This window comes from Maniola hyperantus, chromosome 18 (genome assembly GCF_902806685.2).
Source record: "Maniola hyperantus chromosome 18, iAphHyp1.2, whole genome shotgun sequence".
In the NCBI taxonomy this organism is placed as follows: domain Eukaryota; kingdom Metazoa; phylum Arthropoda; class Insecta; order Lepidoptera; family Nymphalidae; genus Maniola; species Maniola hyperantus.
Genome location: NC_048553.1, coordinates 8,755,452 through 8,781,765, shown reverse-complemented (window position 1 = coordinate 8,781,765; position 26,314 = coordinate 8,755,452). Strand labels below are relative to the sequence as shown.

Sequence of the window (26,314 nt, the reverse complement as noted above, 5' to 3'; positions counted from 1 at the left end):
AAGTTTTGACCATTTAAGCCGAAGTTACTAAACCCAGTGTGGAAAAACGTTTTTTAAAAATCCTGTGGGAACTCTTTGATTTTCCGGGATAAAAAGTAGCCTATGTCACTCTCCAGGTCTTCATCTACCTATACCCATGCAAAAAATCACGTCAATCCGTTGCACCGTTGCGACGTGATTGAAGGACAAACCAACAAACAAACACACTTTCGCATTTATAATAAGAGTAGGTACCTACTGATTAATATTATTTAGATTTTTAAGTGGGCTGGTTGTACTTAAATTGGTAGGAAGAAATACTTGTAGGTATACGTACTTGTACATAGGTACTTTACTACTTAAAATAAGGTTGAGAGTTGAGACGAATGCATTTCCTGATTAGCAAGATTTTTTTATCTGGTATGTGGCGTGGTGCCTGTGGTGGTAACAAAAAAGCTGTTAGGTAGGTACTGTTAATTTAATTAAATAAATTATTTAAATCATTATGTCGCCTGCCCAAAGTGGGTAGGTATGGTAACTACAAGATTTTTTGTTATTGCCTGTTGTTTCGCTTGCAGAGAATCGAGTGGTTATGCGCAAGGCTCACCCGCAGAGCGAAATGGACCCCAACTAAGCGTTATATTAACTTTGACCACATAACTAATTGCCTGAGTAGGTACCTACCTATATAACGGCGGCGCCGCGCGTCCTTTGAGTCTCCTCCGCATTTTGTAACTTACTAATGCTGGGTTGAATTGCTATTAAAAAGACTTTAGCTCCATTTCACTCCGTCTGTACTTATGCGTTGGACCTTAGGCATCAAAGATGTTGTCTACCTTTAAATGTCTATATTTGGGACTTTATTTAAAATTTATTTAATTATTTTCTGTTATTCTGAGAACCTTTGGTTGATCAAGCAAGAACTCAATCGAGTAGGTATCTACCTACCTAGGTATATAAAATTGTCGATCGTGCATAACAAATATTATCTAGTAGGTAAAAATATATAGGTAATGTAGCTATTTAACCAGATGTTCCACCTGCAAGATAGAAGTGGGTATTTGAGAAAGTTAAGTAGAAGGAGGCCGTAAGTAATGGGAGACAACAATTTTTTTAAAAATATTTTTTAGTAGACATTCGTTTTTGAATGTCTACCAATTTTAAAAATATCTATGAATTTCGCGCTTGCTTCGCTCGCGTTTTTACTATGTAAATATATGATGCTTCCAATATCCTATACCTAGGTAAAGGTAGGCTAGGGTAAATTAAAGTTTTTAATAAGCCTGTAGGAGCTCTTTGATTTGCCTGGATAAAAAATTCTATAAAAAATGACCGTTTCTGTGATGCTCTAAGGCACTATTAGGTACCTACGTAGTACGTACTTATTCTGTGATGTACTTACTCACTGAGCTATCTCTATATCTATAGTAGGCACTAAATATCAGCTAAAAGGAAAATGAGTCTTGAAAAGAAAAGATCTAAGACTTATTTCATCTCACTACTTTTCTTCTTCTTCTTAATTTGCTTTATGGCTTTCAGTAACTACTTTTCTCATTTAAAAGTATTAAAAGGGCTTTCTAAAAGTTTATTCAAATAAAAACATGTCATTTGCAGCTTGCATTTTTAGTAGCTATCTATTTAAAGGTATCTTCAGATAAAACATTTCTTTTGTCGTAATATCTTGTACCTACCTAAAGTATTGTTTTTGATTTGATTACAAAGACCATATAAATATGATGGTACCATGCTTCTTAATTTAAAGGCACACAAAACAGGTTGTAACTACTTACCTACCTATACAGTAGTCTTAATACAAAAGCAATAGATTAGGATCTAAGCAATAACCCCTAACATGTGTACACAACATTACTTAAATAAATAGGTAGGTATATGCATTAGAAATTTACAATTATTATAAAATATATAAATTTAACGCTATGTCAAGTCCATCTACCTATTTACCTAGCTAGGTATTTCATAATGTCTAAATCATGTCATAGAAGTTTCTAGCCCAAGTGCGTCAAACCAATGGTTATAAACAACGTCCTTGCATCGTTACGGCGGATTTATGGTCTTTTCATGACTGCCATAATTCTCTTGTTAATTGTACCTACATTGTATCCAAGTCATGTTAGATTTATTGAGTTAGGTATATTCGTGTGTGAATAGGTGCCTACCTATTAGATTTCATACCTAGACTAAGGTACCAAAATTACTCTAACACTACCCATGGTAGGTATATTACATATTCAAATGCGAAAGTGTTTGATTGTTGGTTTGTCCTTCTATCACGCTGCAATAGAGCAACGAATTGACGGAACACTATTTGCATGGATGCAAAACTAAATCAACTCGTCCACACGTTGCGAGTGCGTAGGAATTTTGTAGGTTTGCCAAGTTTATAGCTACTTACTAGCTGATGCTCACAACTTTGTCCGCGTATTTTTTTCTAATCACATGGGGACTCGATTTTCCGGGATAAAAAGTAGGCTCTACACATTGAATTGAAACTTGACCAACTTTAACAAGTTCCAACTCAAACTGAAATCCTTTACTCAGAATGGTTATGAATTTATTGTACCTATAGGTAGATATATACCCTACACTTTCTGATTGTCAATTGCTGAATTTGCAATACAAACAATGCTGTATAGTGGTGATAATGCCAACTTAAAAAGATTCCGACGAATTGAGAACCTCCTCCTTTTTTTGAAGTCGGTTAAATGGTAAATCTACGAGAGTTCCAAACGTGCCCAGTTAGGCTAACATGTGCACCACGAGAAAATTTTGTCTACGCATTTACTCGTCTTATTTGTATGAAGAAACACGAGATAAGTAATGCGTAGATAAAATTTTCTCGCGGGGCGCATGTTAGGCCCTCAGGTAAGTAACAGGTTTGTGAGTGTGGAGTGGTGTGGAATGATATGCAGATGGTGTGAAGTGGTCAGACCATGTGAAACGACTTTATTCAATGCATATCATTCCTTAGCTTTTATGCTTTTAGGGTTATAACAGAGCAGTTGCGCAAATTAAATGATTTCTTAGATTATGCCTAGCCCTATTACGATGCAGAGGTGCTTAGACATCATAAAATAACCTACAATAAAACACTACCTGATTACGGTGGGATATCTACCACGCTACCTATCAAGATAAACCTAGACAGGTTGTTATGGTCTACCTATATTAGCCGGCATGAAATATTGTACCTACCTTTAGAATGAGATTTCGCCTTTGTAGAGCGTTGTTTCTGCCACTCAAACTTACCTAAGTAAGTATGTGACGTTTTGTCGGTCTCAACGACAGAGACACATGAGTAGAATAGAGATAACGATCTACCAAACCGCTATCTCTTTCTAGAGGTAGGTACATACTATAGGTTCCTACCGAGTAGGTAAGTACTGTACACTGCACCTACTTAAGTACCTATAGGTATCTATGGAGGAGCATATAGCTCATATCAGTGGGGTTATTCGCTAACTCATTAACATCACTGAATGAAAGGCCATTAAGCTCATTAAACAAGTTTTTAGGGTTCCGTACCTCAAAAGGAAAAATAAACCGTTAGGTATAGGATCACTTCGTTGTGTCTGTCTGTCGTGACTCGTGTCTGTCAAGACAAGGGAAGCATAACCTATAGGTAGAGTAGTTAGGGTAGGTAGGTTCCCGTTGACCTAGAATGCAGGCAGGTAGCAACTAGCAATAGGTACCTATCTTAAATAGCACAAGTGGCAGACCTACCTAAGTATAAGCAAAGACTAGAATAGATAGGTAGGTAGGTACTAGTTCTAGAACTCCCTAATATGGAACTTAGCACTAATGGCGTCGCTCTATCTACCTATTACACCTATTACGACACCTATTAGACTAAGAACCACCGCGTGCTAGACCTTCGTTATTTTATAAAAGCTGAAAGTTTCTCTGTGTAACAGAGTTGTAACCAAAACAGGGAGTAAGTAAGTTTGGATCATGGTGGCTGTGGGAGATAAAGGTGTTGTTGCATTAGGTATAATTTTGCACACTGTCTACTGCAGTAGGTTGTGTTCGGGTCTTACTTTTGTAATAAGTATCTACCTATTAGAATAGAATAGAATAGAAATCATTTTATTGGTTGATCCAACACACAATAAACACAAACACAAATATTTACAAAAAAAACATTCCTTAAAATCTAATTCAAACAAAATATAGGTACCTAGTGTCTAAAATGTGTCGTGCCAACGAAAAGGCCCGAACTCAGCTGAATGTTGTGGTTACACGATGTAACCACAACGCTGGTTTTCAGTTCGAGCCCAAACGAGGGAAGTCCTAGTTATTAGCAACATTATTTATTAGGTATAGTACTTAAAATTAAACTTAAAATAAAATAAAATAATAAAAATAGGTCAAAATTGTGTTCTTTATTTGTATGTTACTGCTATTATAGATTTATCAAGTGAAACAGTTTTTTTTAGGTGTGTGGTTTTTTTGCGGGGTGATGTTGCTGTTTGGACTGCCACAAACTAGCTTACCGACTTTTGAATATTTAGTAGGTGAGCACCATTGATTTATTAACTACCTTAGATACAACATCACCTACAAATTCAGATGCAAAAAGCGTCCACAGTCATCTATACAAACGCAGCTATAGATAATATACACCGAGGCTCCACCCGGATCACAAAAACCAACCATATCAACTTAGCGTTAAGATTCAATTTTGTAATGAATGTTCGACAAGTACGATGTTTTGCGAACCACACCGCAGTATTTTCTATGTTCCGAATATGGAGTCGCGTTTTTATTATTATTTTAATAATTTTTTTGTCCGCGTAGGAAATATTCTACACGTAGGTGATTTTATGTCATTTAGGACGGAAGTACCTATTAGTGATATTATCTAAGTTAATTAACATTAATTAAGATGTTCCTTTGCATGACGTATCCGTATAAATTTGCATGCTGTAGCCGCCAGTAATTGGAACTGTGTAATGACCTGGCACCTAGGATTTGAATTATCTAATTTTTAGGGTTCCGTACCTGAAAATAAAAAAAGGAATCCTTGTGTCTGTCAAAAAAACCTATAGGGTACCTACTTCCCGTTGACCTAGAATCATGTTTGGCAGGTAGGAAGGCATTATTATAGCACAAGCAAAGGAACAAATCCGATCATCGAGAATTTGTGGTACCATCACCAAAAAATCTGTTCACCATCACCATCTGTTCGGTTCATTAAAAATAAATAAAAATTTATGACATCCATCCATTTTATGTCCATTCCTTTCAGAGAAGAGTTTTACTAGGGTTCCGCCACTTTTCGCCAATGATTTCATTCACAGGAAATCTGCAAAAAATATATATTAAGTTATCAATGTTATGGTGCGACTACGTCTGTCGGCCTGGCTGTCTGTCACAACTAGCCAGCCAGTGGACAGAAAACAAACAAACTTAGTTTTGCGGTCTTAATAAAAGCGTAAGGTCCTCAATTTATTTCCAAACTACGAAGGTTTCGGTTTGATAAAGATCCATATTGATTTCTTAAAGACATTCGGTAGTCACTAAAGATCACTTAAAAAAATTAAACTACTCCATATATTTTTGTATCCATTCTGTTCAAACGTGATTCAAACACGCCCCTATCGCGTTCTCTTTTGGCGCGTAAGCCTGGGTAAGCGTGTGAAGGAGATAGCTGCGCTGCAGAAATATTGTTATTTTAATGACAAAATAATTAAATTACGTAAGAATTTCACATTATTTCACTACTATATCGTAGTATAAATGTAAATAAAGTATATTCTTACCGAAAATATGATATTCCATCTTTTTTTCACATTTATTAGTTTATTTTTGCACTTTTTCACGGAGCACGTCGGCATAGTTTCACCTTGTCGACTCATGCGCGACTGAGGGCAAAACTGTTCACGTTTTCTAAACTAGCACAATTGGGCCGTGCCATTTTTTGCGTGTTGATGGTGCATCTTAGGTAGTTAATAAATCAATGGTGAGCACGGTATAATCTTTTGAACGCAAATTTGGAGCCAACGTTACGGAAGGGTGGGGGGATGTCGTTCCAGCATTTCGTGGTAAGGTATCTATTAAGGTATTTACCCATAATTTTAAAATGAAAAATATATTAGGTAGGTATGAGGTACCTACTTAGGTATTTATTAGCTGTATAAAAAAATCAGAAAAAATCTGACTATCAAAGTAGGTACTTTTTTATTTCTTATAGGTACCTACTATTCCGAAGAAAACATAAAAAAATTACACTTTATATTTTGACGAAAGATTTTTTACATCTTTAAGATATACTTGCTACCTGTTATTATTCCTTCCAGTGTTGGGGACAATAGGTACGCAGAGAAACTATCAGCTTTTATAAAATAACGAAGGTCTGGCACGCACTGGCTCTCTCTCTATACCTATGGAAAATAACCGAACCGCCTTAGTAGATAGCTAAGTATCTACATAAATAACCATATGCTTGAAGTTTGACATTATAATAAAATCTACGCATGTTTACATTTAAATTCGGAACGGATTTCCCGCTACGAACGAGCGGAAAAATGTTTACGTGCAAGCTTCGTAGGCGTTAGAGAAAAAAAGCGGTTCTATATTCAAAGCAGGCACCGACCAATAGCGAGCGGCGGAGGCGTGTCCGCACTTTCCGATTGGTCGGATAGTGATGCACCGCTCATGAAGTTACAAGTGAACGTGAACGTTACGCCGGTCGTTTTATTACGATTACGGGGCTTAGGGATGTGTCAATGATTTACGATATTATTAATGCTTTTTTTATGTTCTAACTTCTAACCTTCCCTTTAAAGTACCTACCGACAAGACTGAGATATACTTAGATACCTACTTAATATTTTGTTCGAATTATAGAGGAGATATTCCTATTAGTCCTTATTACTACCCTACCTACCTAAGTCTCGACAAGGAGACTTAATTCGGGCGTTAGGCCCAAAAAATTCCTAGAAAAGTTCGACTGAAATAATATACCTAAGTAGTAGGTACTTATTGGCACTAGTTAGGTAGGTAGGTAGTTTAACAATACCTAGGTTCCTTTTATGACGTAGACGCTCACTAATGGTGCGCTTGGGTACCTACATGGGCAATTTTTTAAGCAATTGTTGCTCGGCAACACGTAGGATCGATCTAGAGCAATGAGTGGAGCAATCTGGAGAAATTACCTAACTAGGTAGGTATTTCGCATAATATTTCTGAAACTTTCAAGTAGGTAGGTATTGCTGGGTATTACAGTAACGTCATAATTGATTAAATTGCCTGGAATTGCGGAATTTCAATTGCTCGTTAAAGGTACGCTTACACAGGCAACGGATTTTAAGAAATTCTATTCCAAGGGATTGTCAGAAATTTCATTCCAAGGGATTTTCAGAAAATCCATCCCGTAAGTAAGTACATACTTAAGTAATTGTGATAGCCTAGTGGTTAGTACGTCCGCCTTCTAATCGGAGGTCGGGGGTTCGATCCCGGGCACGCACCTCTAACTTTTCGGAGTTAAGTATGTGCGTTTTAATTAATTAAATATCATTTGCTTTAACGGTGAAGGAAAACATCGTGAGGAAACCTGCATGCCTGAGAGTTGTACATAATATTCTCAAAGGTGTGTGAAGTCTAGCAATCCGCACATGGCCAGCGTCATAGACTATGGCCAAAAACCCTTCTCACTCTGAGAGGAGACCCGCGCTCTGTAGTGAGCCGGTGATGGGTTGATCATGATGATGATGAAGAACATACCTACCTACCTACCTACCTAATTTCAAGGATCTCAGAATCCCAAAAGCAGGGATGGATCAGCTAGTAAGTAGGTAGGTGGTAGGATAGGTAGGTACCCTAAATATGAAAGTCACACAAAAGATTAATTGTACCTTATACCTTCTACAACTGTCGTATATTATATGAACATAGGTACCTGTAAGTAGTAGATAGTCGTCTTATCTTTAGGTGCAATGTGCCGCACCATAAACCAGCATAACCCGCCACAGCCCATTGTTCGGCGCAAGTGAAGGGAACGCAGTAAAACGCCCTTTAACTGTTTAGTGCAACAACGGAAATGCCCATCACTTTGTTTATCTATTGTCGGTTGCAAGCTGGGACGAGGTGACGAGCTCATGTGACAATTTTAGCGTTTAAGGTGATTTGACAGATCCAGCCGCGAAAATTCAAATTTTAGTTAGTTTTTCGAAAATAGTAGCCTAATCATACATCGAAGGCTTATAGTAATGAGTTTTGCGCGCATAACATTTATGCATCTAAGTACATATTTTTCCATAAAAACTTTAAAAATACTAATTTACTTCATATTTGTGCAAATCTGGGAAAATTATCCCAAAAATTATAGCCGGTGATGCTCATGCACTCATATAGGTATGCATTCCCGTACAAGATGTAATAAAAAAGCCAAATAAATACAGAAAGATAGACAAAGTGTTTATTTGAAGCCACAACTAGGTATATTGTACTTATAAATAAAATTTTATTATTATTCAAAATAAGATGCGTCGTGTGTCGTTGATCCAAAATGGACCCCACTCAACATATGCTGTGTCTGTGGCGGGAACACAGAAACTCGCTTGACCATTTTTTTTGGTACCTATTACTGTGAATTTTCCAGGAGTTATTCTTAATGAAAATGTCTGACCTACCTACACGTTGAGGGCTTAGACCACAGATGAGTGAATAATATAATAAATAGTTTATCTAATCCGTGGGTTAGACTTAGAGTAGGTATAGAAAAGTTAGAGATTAAGTAGGTACTTAGGTAGCGACATTGTTCTTCGAAAAAATGCTTTTTAGTAGCTCATTACAGAGAAGGAAAATAACATAATTAAAGATTTGACGCTGTTATTTGTACCCTACCTTTTTATAGGTACTTAGATAGTAATATTATGTGAAATAAGTTTTCGATTAAAAAGTGTTCGAGTAGGTAAGCAACTACAGCGAAATAACGCTACCGTTGGTGGTCGTAAACTGCGACGGTTTGTTAGGGTTGTCACTGTCCATGTTTCCTAACTTATTGTTTGATTTGACGTTGATTAGAATAGAATATATTTTTATTCAAGTAAACTTTTACAAGTGCTTTTGAATCGTGAACCATAGTTTAATTTACCGCTGGTTCCAAATGCCGTCCCTACCGAGAAGAACCAGCAAGAAACCCGGCGATTGCTCTTTTGGAGTGATAAATTTACAACATTATTATACCATATGGTGATAAATTTACAACATTATTATACCATTATGGTAAATTAAACCTGACTATTCATAAGCACTTTTAAAAAGTTTACATGAATAAAAAAACATTCTATTCTATTCTATTCTATTCTATTCATACTGTACAAGCAAATCATGAGTCAAATCCAAGCTTTTTTATCATTTACATAGTCTTCGACTGTATAATAGGTAACTTATGTGATTTTTTTCGGAGCATATACTTTTAATAGATTTGATTAATAGATTGATCCTTAAATTAAAGCTAGCAAGCTAAAGAGTTATGGGGTAAAAATTGAGCACCAACCTCTTATCCATTTTTGTCAATAATTTTCAATGGAAAGCTACTTACCTAATTACCTAGTAAACTTAAGAAAATAGGGGTTTTAGAAAGTCATTTGAATTTTTACTTTTGGCTAACCTTTAGGTACCTATTATTATAGCTATTATCTAATTAAGTATCTACGTAAAAGTACAAAACAAAAAATCATGAAAAATAATGGGGCCGATTCTCTTGTACACAATCTCTAAACTAAACTAAATTAACAGGTCTAAATCTAGTGCTATCCTTTTCCGCAAGCAACATTATGAAAGGGATAGCAATAGATTTAGACGTGCCATTTTAGTTTAGTTTAGAGATTGTGTACAACGGAATTAGCCACACTGTCAACCCTAGATTCGTTTGCAGTAGTAAAACGTAGGTACGGACATCAGGAAATTGGCGCAATGCGACTTTCGTTATACCCACTTCATACAGTTTAAATAGGTAGGTATATTGTTACCTATAACCCTAAATAACCCTAAAGAAATAAAGTGAAAATTCAATCTATAAATTCAAGGGTTCATTCATGGAAGGTCCAGAGAAGTTAAGAAATGTTCTATTCAAGACTTGCTTCATTTACTTACCATTTTCCAGACCTATGCTAAAGAATGAAACGATCCTTTTGGTGAGTTTCCTACATAACTACCCTGTTGCTATAATGTACCTACCTATGCTAGAATAGAAAATCTTTGCTGGAAAAATTAATTGAATCTTTTTATTTATAAGTAGGCAGGTAGCTTGAAACCAGGGGAAGGACATAGGCTACTTTTTATCCCGGAAAATTTAGGAGTTCCCACAGGGTTTTTAAAAACCTAAATCCACGCGTACGAAGTCGCGGGTATCAGCTAGTTATATATATATATATCGCTTCTTAAAACGTGTACTACATATTAAATATTTAGACGCATATAGGTTCACACTGGAGTGTCGGGTGCACTTTATTTATAATTTGACCAAAGAGACCCGCTTTGTTGATAAATAATAGAGTGACATTTATAAACAAAGAAACTGAAATGCTCAAATGGTTCGCAGAATAACTTATAACATTTTTGTTTGGAGAACTATAGACTTCCGTTTCGTGGTAGCACTTATTCTATTTATTTAAGGTGACGCAGGACGCTCGACCAAACCTATTTGCTTTTCACTTGACATTGTATGAGAAAGGTGAGAGGCACGATGATTTTCAGCAAAATCAAGGGTTTAAGAAAAGTATTTTTGAGAAAAAACTACTGAGTTTATGTTTGCAAAGTATAGTTATTTCAACTAATGAATAAATAAACTATGTCTAATGTTAAATTTCTTTAGAATTTTCATACTCCTAATCTTACTTATTTACGCCCAAAGTTGTCATAAATTTAGTGTTAAAATATGAATCTCTTGAGGCTCGTAACTTTAAAATCAATATTATTTTCAATGTTTGATATATCAATAAACCTAGATAATGACGAGATAAATCGACTTAATACTTAGTTTTGAGCGTGCAATATCAAATAATGTAGTAATTACCCTCCTACGTTTGTATGAAGAAAGCTCCGTCCTGAGCCCTCTTAAGAACATTATTCGATTGCGGTTACGTGAAAGGATCTATAGAGCGCACTCTGACTTAGTTTAGATTTCAGACAGAGTTAAAACGAGACAGAGCTACAAAACTGTCTCGTTTTAACGCAATCTTAAGTCTGGGCAAAGTCAAAGTGTGCTCTATAGATCTCAGCCTAAGATGAATGATAAGATTGATAATTGAGCCTGTATCTTAGAATTCCGTGCCAAAATGGTAAAAAAGGAACCCTCATGGTGCGCCTAGGTAAGGGAAATGTCCCAATACTCGTCGGTTTCTCAATTTAGCTGACTTTGCAGCTTTGCCACGTCGCTGTTATTTAATTTAGAACAAAACAAATTACATGACAAGAAAGCAGATATTATAATGTATTTATTAAATATAATTTTGGAATTAATAAGTTTCATTAATGTTATTAAATAATTAGAAAATACAAAAATGAGTGATTTGTACCAGTATCCGTCAGATTTGTCCTAATTATCGTCAATGCGTCCCAGAACTCGTCAATTTTTAACAATAATTTAAACTCTATTGCCTTAGACATAAGGTTTATTTTAATTTCTGTTTCAAGTTGTGATTTTTTTTACATCGCCACTCGAGCTGAGAAAATGTTTAAAATATAAATTTAACTAGTCGTTTTAAATGGAAAACTATTGGATTCTGGGCTTTCAAGCCATGGCGGGAAATCCGCGCCTCGTCCTTGGCCGTTTACGTTGTCTATGATATATCATCATCATCATCAACCGATAGACGTCCACTGCTGGACATAAGTCTTTTGTAGGGACTTCCACACGCCACAGTCTTGCGTCACTTGAATCCAAATGAATGATATCGTCCGTCCACGTAGTGGGGGGTCCACCTACGAGTATTAGGTAGCATTACCTACTATATTGTTCAAGTTGTTTTTAGATACCTATTGTTCAAATAGGGATGATGACTACTAGTCAAATAGGCATCTTTTTAAAATTGTTTTTCTGTTGCTTGTTATATTTTAATATTTATATTTATGAACCCCAAATTTTCTCGCTCTTTCATTTGAAACTCCACTCAATGCGATAGCAAAAAATACCGAAAAGGCTTCAGGACCTGGATCACATCCACACGCTGCGGCAAGTTATATAGAAGACTGAAGAATATAATCGGCCACTTTGTTTAACGTTTTTGGATTATGAAAAAGCCTTCGATTCCTTGGAAACATAGGCTGTATTGAGATCGCCATAGAGGTGCCAAATCGACTACTGGCATATTCAAGTGCTGAAGTGCTTGTACGAAAACCGCTACGATGTCAGTCCGCATTGAAGACCAGGGAAGGAAGCTCCCCCGAAGCTCTTTACCGCTGCTTTAGAAGACTGTTTTAAGCAGGATTGGAACGGACTTGGCATTAACACTAATGGCGAGTACATCACTCACCTTTGATTTGCCGATGACAATGTATAGTTATTATAGCAGAGACTCTGGAAGACCTTAATGCAATGCTCAATGACAGCAGAGCTTCAGAACAGGTGGGCCTAGAAATGGACATGAGTAAGACAGAAATCATGACTAAGGCTCATTTCCTGCCCCACCCAGTAATCATTAAGAGCTCTGCACTTGACATTGTAGACGAGTAGGTATATATACCTGTTGACATATGGTTCCGAGACATGATTGCTAACTATGAACTTCCTTAAAAACTCAGAGTCTCTCCATCGCCTAGACCCAATTGCAAAGATCGTGCAATTGGGTCGAGATATCGACAAATAAAATTAACAAAATAATCGTGGAATGTAGCCGTTATCTACATTATAATATGTCGTTAAACCACGAAATAAGCTTAAAATCATTAAATCACTTGCTTTAACGGTGAAGGAAAACATCGTGAGGAAACCGGCACACCTAAGAATTCTTCATAATGTTCTCAAAGGTTTGTGAAGTCTGCCAATCTACACTTGGCCAGCGTGGCAGTCTATGGCCAAAACCCTTCTCATTCTGAGAGGAGTCCCGTGCTCTGTAGTGAGCTGGCAATGGATTGATCATGAGGATGTTAGGTAGCTAGGTATATATAAACTAGTGGTCGGTGGTCCTCTCCGAACTAAGAACTCGTGGTATCCCATAACTCTATTATCCCATAACAGTGCCATATAATATATTAAGATTATTGTAAAGTTATGTTAAAAATACTGATGCCCATTAAAAATGAAATAATTTCGTTTCTTTATAACATATATATTTTATATTTTTGTATGCAATATTCGTCTGAAGGCCATCAGTTTTCATTTTATGTTAAAATTTGAAGTAAGTAATTACGTTCAGTAATTCAGAAGTTATAAGGCTCTGATGGACAGACGGACAAGTGCCATTTCACTCAAGTAGACTCAGAGACCTCACTTCGCTTGGTCAAATATATATTTCCGTATCTGTGTGGCTGTTGAAGATGCAATGTTTTTATTTTTTAACCTGACTACGACGAAGTTAAAGTTTTATAATTTTAATAATGAAACTTTAACTTCGTCGTAGTCAGGTTAAAAATAAAAACATTGCATAATTATAAAACTTTAACTTCGTCGTAGTCAGGTTTAAAAATAAAAACATTGCTTCTTCAATTTAAAGGTCAATTCAAGTACAGATTAACTGTCCAAAACTGTCACTGTCTGTGTACCGCAACTGAAATTCTTATCACGTTGCAATAAGGTTTAAAATTGAACAGTGTCGGTATTACGTTCATTTTTCTAGTGTGTCCCAGTAACCGTCAAAATAGTATGAATTTTGACGAGTATTGGGTCAAGTAGGGATTTCAAAGTACCAATAGATGTCACATGCCTTAAATCAAAAATAATAATAAAAGTAACACAGTTTTATAGATTATTTCGTTAGAAAATTAACTTGACTGTTGTATAAAATAATCAGATTTACCACAGTGGCCAACAGATGTTTCAAAACTTTCTTCGAATACTAGCATGTAGGACTACGATTGAGTAACTAAACCTGGCAAAAAACACAAATTTTGAAAATGCTAACTTTGAATGCGTTTTTCTCCAACTCTATTATGGTTTGGACTAAATGTTGTTATACTAATTTATGGAAAATACTATCACAAATATGTTGCCATAAAAAGTTTTCATTTAGTTTTTGCTAGAAATTAATAGCTGACCATTTTTTACAATCTGACGGGTATCGGTACACTGACGACTATACCAGCGTTTCCCTTACTTACGTCCGCCCGCTCATCTGTCACACCTGCTTAACTATACCTAGTACGTGGCAGGTCGAGATAGCAATCGGCGGGGTGATAACGTATCTCGCGACAGGCTTGCGACAGGCGTAAATCTCGCGATCATTGCTGTCAAACGTCCAGCTAGAGAGAGACAACAATAACCACAAAGCAAAATAAGAAGAAGAAGAGGGATAGCAAACAAACTGTCGGATTGCTACTGCTGTCGCGTTGCTGTCGCTACTGCAACGTTTTACGTAATCACCCCGCGGGGTGGGGACGCCTCGCACAACCGCACAGCTTCCGCATTAATCCGGTGTGGGCGGGCGCGGGTGACGTGCGGGTGTGTGGGGCGTCCCCTCCACCTCATACCCCGATTGCTATCTCGACCTGTCGCGAACTTATAACTACTTAAGTATGCTATCGATTTGTTTGGATAAAATAACAATGCAAATAAATAATGCTCGCCCAATCTTAAAAGCAAATGAAAGAATTAAAAAACTGAGATTTTACATTAGGTAAGTATCTACCATAGAGAAAATAACTAGGTAGACCAAATAACTTCCACCTATAGAATGGTTTCAGAAATAACACCCGAGCGAAGCGGGGGCGGGTCATTTTGTATTTAATGAAAAATGGCACAGAATAACCTACCTTCCTACTTACCTGTCGTTTCAAACATGAGAACTGGGAATCGAAAAAACCCCCGAGAGGTTTCCTTTTTTGGATTTTTTTAATGTAAACATCGATATTGGGACTCGTTTTTAAAAAAAATATAAGGAATATTAGCCAAGGTCATCATTATGACTAATATTCCTCTTTTCCGTCCAACTAAGCGTAAAGCTTGTGCTAGGAGAAGGTACGACAATAGGGCAACGGGTGGGATTTGAACCGGCAACCTTTCAGAATTCAGTGCGCTCCTTTAACCGTAGGGCTATTAAGGTTTTTGTTATACGTTAATTACGTTGAATATTACTATGTATCTAAACGTATATAAATCTATTACTATGTATATAAATCTAAACTATTATTATATAAAGAGGTAAAGTTTGTAAGTTTGTTTGTAGGAAGTAATCTCTGGAACAACTGAACCGATTTTAAAAATTCTTTTACCCGTAGAAAGCTACATTACTTCTAAATGACTTTGGCCAAATAAAAAAAAATAAGGATCTATGAAAATTGTAATAAGTTACCCGCGCGAAGCCGGGGCGGGTGGCTTGTTACACTAATATTATAAAGGCGAAAGTTTGTATGTGTGTGTGTGTGTGTGTGTATGTTTGTTACTCCTTCACGCAAAAACTACTGGACGGATTTGGCTGAAATTTGGAATGGAGATAGACTATACCCTGGATTAGCACATATAGGCTACTTTTTATCCCTGAAAATTAACGAGTTATCACGGGATTTTGGTAAACTTACCTAAGTCGCGGGCATCAGCTAGTTTATTATAAATGTTTTGCAACAGTTTTTCTCTCTCTTTGCAGCGGTGTCACTGGAGTCCCTAGTTGAAAACTGTCATAAGCTACTAGAAAAATTCCACTACTCCTGGGAGATGATGCCCCTCGTGCTAGTCATCCTCAACTACGCGGGCAGCGATCTCGAGGAGGCTTCGCGAAAAATTGACGAAGGTAAGCGCCGGCGTAGCTTAAAGCCTGCCTTGGTGCGTTTATACGCAATGCAAGATACAAGATAAATAAATAAAACTCGTCACTAGAGTAAGCGTTTACGTTCAATATGACAAAGAGCAGGATTGCAAAAAACAGTTTAAAAAACAGTATCTATTAAAACATGGTTATAACTGGTTTTTTAAATTTTAAACGTAGGTATTTAAAGCAAAGCGCAAAATGATTTAAGGGTTTTATTTGATCGAAAACGCACTCTGGGACGACTTTTTTAAACTATAAATAGGTACAATGCATTTTGAGAACGCGCTCGCCATATTTGCTCAAGATATTGGGCAGATTACACCTACCGAGTAGTGAAGCGAGACAGTAAAATGTCACTCGGCCGAGACAGCAGCGCTGTGGCTGAGAAATTGTGGCGAAATTGCACTCGGTTCATACCAACCGAATGCTCGGCGGAGGACACTGACTCGCCACTGTACTCGGTACCTAGGTGTAATCTGCCCATATGTGTCAAAAGTACGGTTTACCCTTAGATTAATGACTGAAATCGTACTTTTGTCATGCCAGTAACTTGACACATAGAGCAAATGATATGGCGTGTGCGTTCTTAAAAAGTATTCACTATATATGCTATGCGATATTTATTAGCTACTTACCTGCTATAAGTCCCGCAAATTGCTAATGCGCTAGAACTATGTCTCATTAACATCGAAATGACGTTATTTTGACGTCAGCCGAAATAAAATATAGGTACCATCAGCTCGAAACTTCAGTCTAGTGCTGACGTCACCACGCGCATTAGCAATTTGCGGGACTTATAGGCACCTATGTGATTTTGGTAAGTCAAAAAGTATTGAGATGGCATTAAATAAAATAGTAGGTAGGTTTAATCTCTCTCCGGTCATTCCTACATTACTGAAGATCTTGGTCCTGGCAAAATAGCCTCAAATGAATCAGATGTTTCCATTTCCTTCTGTCAGTGGCCATTTTAGCGATAGTGTAGAACTGACACGAATTGAACTCCTTCAGTAGGTCAGACCATCTTGTTAGTGAGCGGCCTCTCCCCCTTCTGCCCTCAGTGTAGCCCGTAACAGTCGGCTTCTCTAGGCCGTTATCCCCACGCCGCTTTTACGTTGGTGGAAGACACGGTCAGATCCGTGTCTTGGTATAAAATCTGTTCATAAAGAGAACGATATAACGCGTAAAATTTAACTCCTCACGTGCCATTTTAACTTTTTGTGCCAAAAATGTCAAAAGTACGATTTTAGTCTTTATTTTAAAGGTGAACCGCACTTTTGACATGACAGTTGAAAGGGCGCATGAAGAGTCATTTTGTACGGTGTATACTTGATTTTCGCAATGATTGCATCAAAGTTACAATGTCTGTGGTTGGTTTCGAGTTACCGTACAGGTTTACTGTTTACAATATTACTGATTTCAAAGATTAAGGCGCCTTAAAAATGACCTTTTTAAAAATATAATGTACAAATTACAAGTGCTTTTAATTCGTCACAGAATTTACCACTTGGTCGGAATGCTCTTCCTGAAAACCAACATTTTACGTGTATACAGTGCACCTATTCTACGTTTATTTCGACTACTGCGGTCGCTTCATTGCGGAGAATTTTTTTAACAAACCGTTTAGTAAGAGAAAAAAAGGGCCGACTTGAGAATTGAATTTTTAATCGACACAGCAAAAATAACTTGTTTCTGATTACAATAAGCTACTATCTATCACTGCTTGCCACGAGCCCTCTCAGTGCTTTTTGCTGACGGCGATTTATATGTTTTTAGTTTAAGTTTATCGTTTGGTGGTGTTTTATTATTGCTACAAACTGCAAAATATATTTTTATAATATTTAGATATATTTTAGATTTTTGAGTCGAAAATCAAACTACAAAATATGTGAAAGTTAGATTTTTGAAATATCTTTTATCTGACAGATAAATTTGAGGGTCAGACAGTTTTTGTAAAGGAAATCTGTGGATACGTCAAACCTATTCGTCAGTTAAAGTTTATATGGCGATTGAAAAGTCAGCCTAGTATTTTATTAAAGGAGTATGACTTATATGAGGAGTTACCGCAACTTAAAATGGCTCGGAAACCTTATGGTGCTAAGACTTCATTAACCTCTTTTCAGTCTAGGCATTAGACGTGGCTGGTAGCATAAGGGATGAGTTATGCTAGACCGTGCCGGGCCCGAGCCTTGCCACGTCCGAGGCACCTCCGACGTGCGGACGAGCCACGGATTGCAATTTTGTGTGAAGAAACGTAACACGGACGAGGCTCGGATGACTCGGAGACGGCACAGTCTGATGTGACCTCACACAAATTCCCAATCTTATGCCTTGGACTCCACACGGCTCGGGCCCGGCACTGTCTAGCATAAATCATCCCTAAACCTGTTGTACCTACCTGTATCCGTGAGTTTCTGACTCTACTAGTCGCCGAGAGTCTAAGACATTATCCTAATACAACGCGATTAGGTTACACGATAATTGCATGTTCGCGCGAATTTTATTCTTACGAACGCGCGATCAAACATACTTACTGATCTCGAATAGCCCTGGGCTGCTAGCTATCTCTGTACCAAATTTCGTCAAAATCGGTTGAACGTATGCGCCGTGAAAAGCTAGCAGACAGACAGACAGACAGACACACTTTTGTATTTGTAATATTAGTATGGAAAGTTTGATGGATATTAATATTATTGATGGATATGTTGTTAAGTTAAGTTTAAGCTAGTAATAAGTAGGTACTAACATAGGTTAAGGAATTGTTTCTGTACTAACACACAATTATGGGTGTACTTATGCCTGAAATAAAAGTTTATTTATTTTTATTTAATATTATATCTACTAGGTACGCATTGGATACGGTCACATAACATGTTAACAGATTTTGTTTTATAACGTGGTCGTTATCGTTTCGTCTGCTGTATATTGTTGAGGCTTGTGGGAACGTAGGGTAATAATTACAGACGATCATCTCATTCGATAGACGTCCACTGCTGGACATAGGTCTCATGTACTTAAGGACTTCCACACGCCACGGTCCTGAATCCAGTGGCTCCCTGCGACTCGTCTGATGTCCTCCGTCCACCTAGTGGAGGGTTTTCCAATACTGCGTCTTCCGGTGCGAGATCGCCATTTCAGCACCTTGGGACCCTAATGTCTATCGGTTCATCGAACTATGGGCCCACAGCCCATTGCCACTTCAGCTTCGCAACCCGTTGAGCTATGTCGGTTACTCTAGTTCTCCTACGGATCTCCTCATTTCTGATTTGATCACGTAGAGAAACTCCAAGCATAGCTCTCTCCATCGCCCGCTGAGTGACTCTGAGCTTTCTTATGAGGCCCATAGTTAGCGACCATTTCTCGGATCCATATGTCATCATTGGCAACAGACGATCAGTAAGTTACACTTACAACGAAACACCACCAAGCCTCCAATATTTCCAGCAATTCGTCGCTTTTAAAAAAGGTTTTGTCTTTAAATAATTTTGGCCTAAAAGCGACAAATTGCGATGCGAATCTGCGAATTTTTGGCTGACTGCTGAGTATTTGTAAATTTTTTTATGTAGGTATTTCCACTAACTATACATATAACTAACCAGATAAGTCATTAGTCAATCAGCCAAGAAAGCGTTATAATTTTAATATTCAAAGATGTAAAAAATCTTTTGCTGGTGAACTATTTTTAACTATTTTTTTATTTAATTTCTTTATACTAATTTTTAATTTTGCAAACTAAATACTTAATTTGGATGTATTTGCTTAAAAGCCAATATTCAATAAAGTACTAGAAATAAAAAAATATACAAGCGCAGTCTCGTAACACATAATTACCGTATTTTATGATGACCCGGCGGGCGCATCTACCACTTGAGTAGCCCAAGAAACAAAATCTCGATCAGTGTATTTTGTCATGTGTATTAAGAAAAGATTATTTTTATTTGGGTAGAGTTACCTTATTCGCGTCCCCTTTTATACTAAATCTGTAGGTAGGTATAATGTAAGTAGAACGTTGACCATTTGTTTTGAATTCCTTTGGGAGAATAGAGACTCATCAAAAGACTTCCTGGCTTTTGTTTTGTCTAGATGCGGTTTTACTCTGGCATACTTACATATAGGTACCTACATTGATTCATGATTTGTAGGCGAAACCTCTTGATATCAGTATACTTATACTGGTGCGTATCGATGATACCAATTCATGCAACCCACGTATGTCACCCACTACCTACTTAAAACTCTTAAAAGTTAGTCTTCCGACATTATGACTACTAGATATTACCTAAGTACGCTAGTCATTAAAAGTAAGAGTTACTTTTTCCAGTATCATTAAATAATTGATCCAACACGCAATGGCATTGATTTATTAAAAAAAACCTTTTAAGTATTAGTCTATAGTCGATGAAAAACTAAAAATTAAATTCTATATTTTTTAGATAAAAAGTAAGGTCATTAGGTCTTCTAGCTTAAATGTCATTAACTGTCTAGCTGATTTAAATAAATAAGTACTTATCCTTAACATATTATGATGCACTGCAAACACTACTAATTTTCACCGAACTAAAAAGTTTTAATAATGTCTGTACCTATAGATACATCTGTCTTTTCCCGAACTAAATTAAATTTATTAATACAGATTAATCTTTCGTTATCGTAAAAATGTTTGCAGATCTTTACTTTGTTCTTAATCCCCTTTATCAAGAGATATTATAGAGATATGAAATAGCATTTTCATTTTATCATTGCTAAGGGTAAATAAATGTACTTGTTAGATAGAGTACAGGCAGAGAAATGAGTTTGCCACATTATTTGCCTCAAGGGAAAGAATTAGCTGTTGGCTATAGAAGCTGATATTTCCGCGAAATATTTTAATGAAAGATTCTAATAATCTTTCTTACGATTAATACACTGAGATGCAAATTGAAATGGCATTTAAAATATATTTACGAAGTTGATATAACTATTTGAGTAAATGCGTGCCTAAGTATTTTTTAAACACCAACCATAACAGTACCAATAACAAATTATTATCAAAAATTACATATCAGAAATAAGTTTTTGTAATACTTAAAATGTTGGAAATCTGTAAAGTAGAAAATGTATCGAGCTGAGTTGTTTTACTACGGTTCCATTTTTTGTTAGGAGTTTGAATACGTTTTTTTAAAAACAAACGGAGTTACATTTATCTCCCTGGTAGTTATAAATTATTTATCAGTGCATTAATCAACACCTCTGTAGGAGCTAAATGCCTAATAATTAAAACAATTTTTTATGAGTAAGTAAAGTAGATGAGTAGGTACTATTTCATCCTGCACCTATTAAGCTCTTTCCAGACAAAATGCGTGACAGCAACGTGTGCATTGCGTTTTCTAAAAAAAATTGTATAAGGGGACAATATGAAATTATTCACAGTACAGAGCGAGTGTAGGAGATGACGAGTTTCATACGTTTCCTTGTAATATAAATCGTTAGTTAGTGAGTCTCTTTCGACCATTCTGTGTCCCAAACAAACGAAGTTTGACTCTTTTTCTTAAATATTAATCAATCAAAATCAATAAAATTTTAAAGATTTCAATGAAAGTTACAGGTTTCAAAGATTAAAATACGTAAATCTAAAGTCCGTGTAACTTTGAAACTACATATTAGTACAGAAATCTGGCTAACCACAGATATCTACTTATTATTTCCTAGAGCGTGTCTACATCTTTAAAAGTCCTGACTTACTCACTAACTGGCTCATCAAAGCCCAGCTCAAACACTTGGAACTAGAAAGCCGAAATTTTGCACAGAGGTTTCTTTTATAAAGACAAGGAATAAGGCCGGATTTTTCGAAATACCCACGAGATCGAAGCTGCGAGTGGTCGCTAGTATTGAAATAAGAATCAAACTTGGATTGTGTGGAGCGCACTTCGAATATAGGTAGGTACTTGTCTTAAATGTGACGTCCTGCTTTGACGCTGCCGTCGCACGTTGCGTGTGTTGAAGACTTTAGAGTAAACATACCTATTATCTTCCCATATTTTTTGCTCTGCCAGTTATCGCGCCATTGACGAATCAACAAGTCAGTCACGGCATATCTTTGTATTGTATGTATATTGTATAAGCTTTTAATAAATGCAATTAATATTTTCTATTGTTGAGTTTGCAGCAAAAGACTTTTTAAACTTGAAACGTGTTTTATAATAATATCACTTTCATACTTTGTGAGATTATTCTTAATTTTATATCCATAATATTACTAGTGAAGCAATCACTTTAAACAGCATTTTCTTTTAAAACATTGTTATAAAAGTGTTTAAGCACAGTTTTATAAAATCAACCGATTTTAAAAGAAAAAAATGATATTATGAATGTTAGTTATAAGTATACCGTTTCACTGAGACTGCTAGTCCTGCAGAAAATACTACCCTACGAGCTGTCTCAGTCAAGCGGTACATCTATAATACAACTCTTTTGTATGATGCCCTTAAGAACTACTTTTGATGGATTTTGATCACATATTTTTGCATTGAAGTCGGTTGATTTTAGTTATCCGACTACGGCGAGGTAAAAGGAAGGTTCTATTTAAGTGATTTGGTTTAAAAATGATCTTAAAAATAAAGATAATGTAACTTTGATATAGGTACTGAATGAAATTATATCCTCACATTTTACTGCCACTTGATTGGCTTTGATTTTGTATTAGCTTTTATAAAAATAAATTAAAACCTTATTTTTTTAATAATATCGATTTTTTATCTCTAAATTTTACTTTATTAAAAATACTTAGTAACTTAAGAACTAATACTACAGAAAGTTTGGTTGCCCATTTAATAAATCACTTGCCACTAGTTCTGATTGCAGCCAACTTATCATATTGTTACAGTAGTTATAAAGATTATTAATTTTTCTCTGTGACATCATTGTAAAAATAAAAGATTTCGCGGAGTTATTCGAAAGAAATTCAAAAATTTAATTCAATTATGAGTTTGCATAGAGTTCTTATATGATTTTAGTTTAATATACGTTATATTTTGAACTTCTTTCAAACAAATCAGCGTAGATATATTTACCTATTATAAAAATTTATTAATATTACAGTCCTTCTACTTCGTCGTAGTCTTTCAATATTGTTCTAATAATATGGTTTATTGCGACCGCACTGCGAATTTTTAGTTGCCGTTTGCATTTGTCCACAGGAAAGATGATCATCAACGAGTACGCCAGGAAGCACAATCTGAACATCTTTGACGGTCATGAACTGCGCAACTCGACACGCCAGTACGGACTTTAAATACAGTAATATTAGTTGTTCTAAAACACACATAGTTACACACGGTCACATAGAACACAATGCATTAAAATAATATAACACACAACACTTACTAAATACAGTAATATTAGTTGATCTAAAACACACATAGTGTTACACACGTCACACAGAACACAATGCATGGACATAATATAACACACAACACTTACAAAATACAGTAATATTAGTTGATCTAAAACACATAGTTACACACGGTCACATAGAACACAATGCATGGACATAATTTAACACACAACACTTACTAAATACAGTAATATTAGTTAATCTAAAACACACATAGTTACACACGGTCACATAGAACACAATGCATTGACATAATATAACACACAACACTTACTAAATACAGTAATATTTGTTGATCTAAATTACACAATGCATTGACATAATATAACACACAACACTTACTAAATACAGTAATATTAGTTGATCTAAAACACACATAGTGTTACACACGTCACACAGAACACAATGCATGGACATAATATAACACACAACGATTACAAAATACAGTAATATTAGTTGATCTAAAATACACATAGTTACACACGGTCACATAGAACACAATGCATGGACATAATTTAACACACAACACTTACTAAATACAGTAATATTAGTTAATCTAAAACACACATAGTTACACACGGTCACATAGAACACAATGCATTGACATAATATAACACACAACACTTACTAAATACAGTAATATTTGTTGATCTAAATTACACAATGCATTGACATAATATAACACACAACACTTACTAAATACAGTAATATTAGTTGATCTAAAACACACATAGTGTTACACACGTCACACAGAACACAATGCATGGACATAATTTAACACACAACACTTACTAAATACAGTAATATTAGTTAATCTAAAACACACATAGTTACACACGGTCACATAGAACACAATGCATGGACATAATATAACACACAACACTTACTAAATACAGTAATATTTGTTGATCTAAATTACACAATGCATTGACATAATATAACACACAACACTTACTAAATACAGTAATATTAGTTGATCTAAAACACACATAGTGTTACACACGTCACACAGAACACAATGCATGGACATAATTTAACACACAACACTTACTAAATACAGTAATATTAGTTAATCTAAAACACACATAGTTACACACGGTCACATAGAACACAATGCATGGACATAATATAACACTCAACACTTACTATGCTATCAAAAACTTACTAAACACAATACGTAGTTGCTGAAAATAATTAAACAATATTTTTCACGAATTTTTAGATACACAGTAAAACTCTTAAAAACATACCAAATAAAAAACTTTTTAGTTAGTCTTATAATTACTGATTTTTAAATTTAAGATAAACATCTTTGACGGTCATGAACTGGGCAACTCAACTCGCTGGTATGAACTTTAAATACTTACAGTAATAGTAGTTGTTCTAAAACCACATAGTTACATACGATGACATAGAACACACTGCATGGACATAATATAACACACAACACTTACCTACTTTTACTAAATTATAAAACACAATACCTGCGTACCTACCTAGTTTTCGAAAATAATAAACACACTTCTTACAAAACATAACAAAATAAAAAATCATGAATTAGGACATCCTTAATTTATTTGGTCAACACCGATCACCGTCAATACCGATTTTAGTTTCTCTATAAAACACAAATCATTCTGACGGTCATGAATTGCGCAACTCGACTCGCCACTGCGTACAGACAGTAAATACAGTAGGATATTAGTTGTTTTAATACACGCATACACATACACACGGCCACAACACTCTGCATGAAATTTAAATTAAAATAAATAAAAAAATCATGAACTAATAAATAGTTTAGTTGGTGTATTTTGGTTTTTTTCTACAACACAGACAATTTTACACCTGATGATTTAATGAAGATAGGTCAATACCGATTTTAGTTTCTCTATAAAACACAAATCATTCTGACGGTCATGAATTGCGCAACTCGACTCGCCAGTACGGACTTTAAATACAGTAGGATATTAGTTGTTCTAATACACGCATACACATTACACACGGCCACAACACTCTGCATGGAATTTAAATTAAAAAAAATTAAAAAATCATGAACTAAGAAATAGTTTAGTTGGTGTATTTTGGTTTTTTTCTAAAACACAGACAATTTTACACCTGATGATTTAATGAAGATAGGTGATAGATTTAGTTTAGTTAGAACTACATGAATTCTTTTTTTAAGTTTAATAAATTAATAATAACTAAGTAATATCAAAAAAACACTCACGTTTGGAAACATTAAAATTAATAGCTAAAAATATATTGGTAGCTCTACAAGTACAACTGAAAATATTGAAACAAATCACAGTAATATACAGTAACGTTTAAAACTCACATAATTAAAAGCAAGAACAGACTAAGAAATTCATATACCTACTCGAGTAAACTTCATAAAACAATAATAAAAACGAACCACTTTATAGTTTATAGGTAAAGTATAAATGTCTAAAAAAATTAAAACTTAAAAGCTATCTAATATAGTATTCTTACCACTTAATATTGTTCTAAAATGCATAGGTACCTACAATCTACATACATTAATTATAGCGAGTTAGGAATAAACACAGAGGGAATAAATAATATTGTTTGCGTTTTCAAACATTTTACTAATAAGTTGTTGAAAAGTCTATAAAATAACATTAACTAAATAATATTAAAACTATTATTTTAGTAAAGACCCATGTCAAGTTTAGAGTCAAGTTTTGATCTAGATACATAAATTAAGCCTTTTCTCAAAGATAAGATATTTTTCTAAAAATATGGCGTTCCACAAAACCATATTAATACTAGACAATGCCCGCGACTTCGTGTGCGTGGATTTAGGCTTTTAAAAACCTTTGATTTTCTGGGATGTAAAACCTATCATCAAAATCGTTTAGCGGATGGGCCCGTGAAAAAAAATAGACAATTAGTATGAATTTTAATTTCCGGTCAGTGAAGCTAAAAGATCGGTACCGCGGTAATGCCAATGAGTGTAACCATTAAATAAAAGGAAGAAAAGGTCACTTTTTCTACAAACGGTTTTTACACGATTTTT

At 35.5% G+C, this 26,314-nt stretch overlaps 1 protein-coding gene across 6 annotated transcripts in view; it reads left to right on the top strand.

Moving 5' to 3' along the window:
- The window catches only part of dsx (transcription factor doublesex), a 439,846-nt gene that overhangs the window by 41,354 nt on the left and 372,178 nt on the right, over positions 1–26,314 (top strand). For 3 of the 6 annotated variants that reach the window (XR_011237798.1, XR_011237797.1, XR_011237796.1), the window contains exons 2-3: positions 15,744–15,887; positions 23,078–23,159. Coding sequence is in view for 3 of the 6 variants with exons in the window: in XM_069504567.1 (XP_069360668.1) it covers positions 15,744–15,887; positions 23,078–23,172 (239 nt within the window). In the remaining 3 variants the exon portion in view is untranslated. Of the gene's footprint in view, positions 1–15,743; positions 15,888–23,077; positions 23,178–26,314 lie in introns of all 6 variants that reach the window. The other 3 variants (XM_069504567.1, XM_034978405.2, XM_034978403.2) reach the window with 2 other exon arrangements.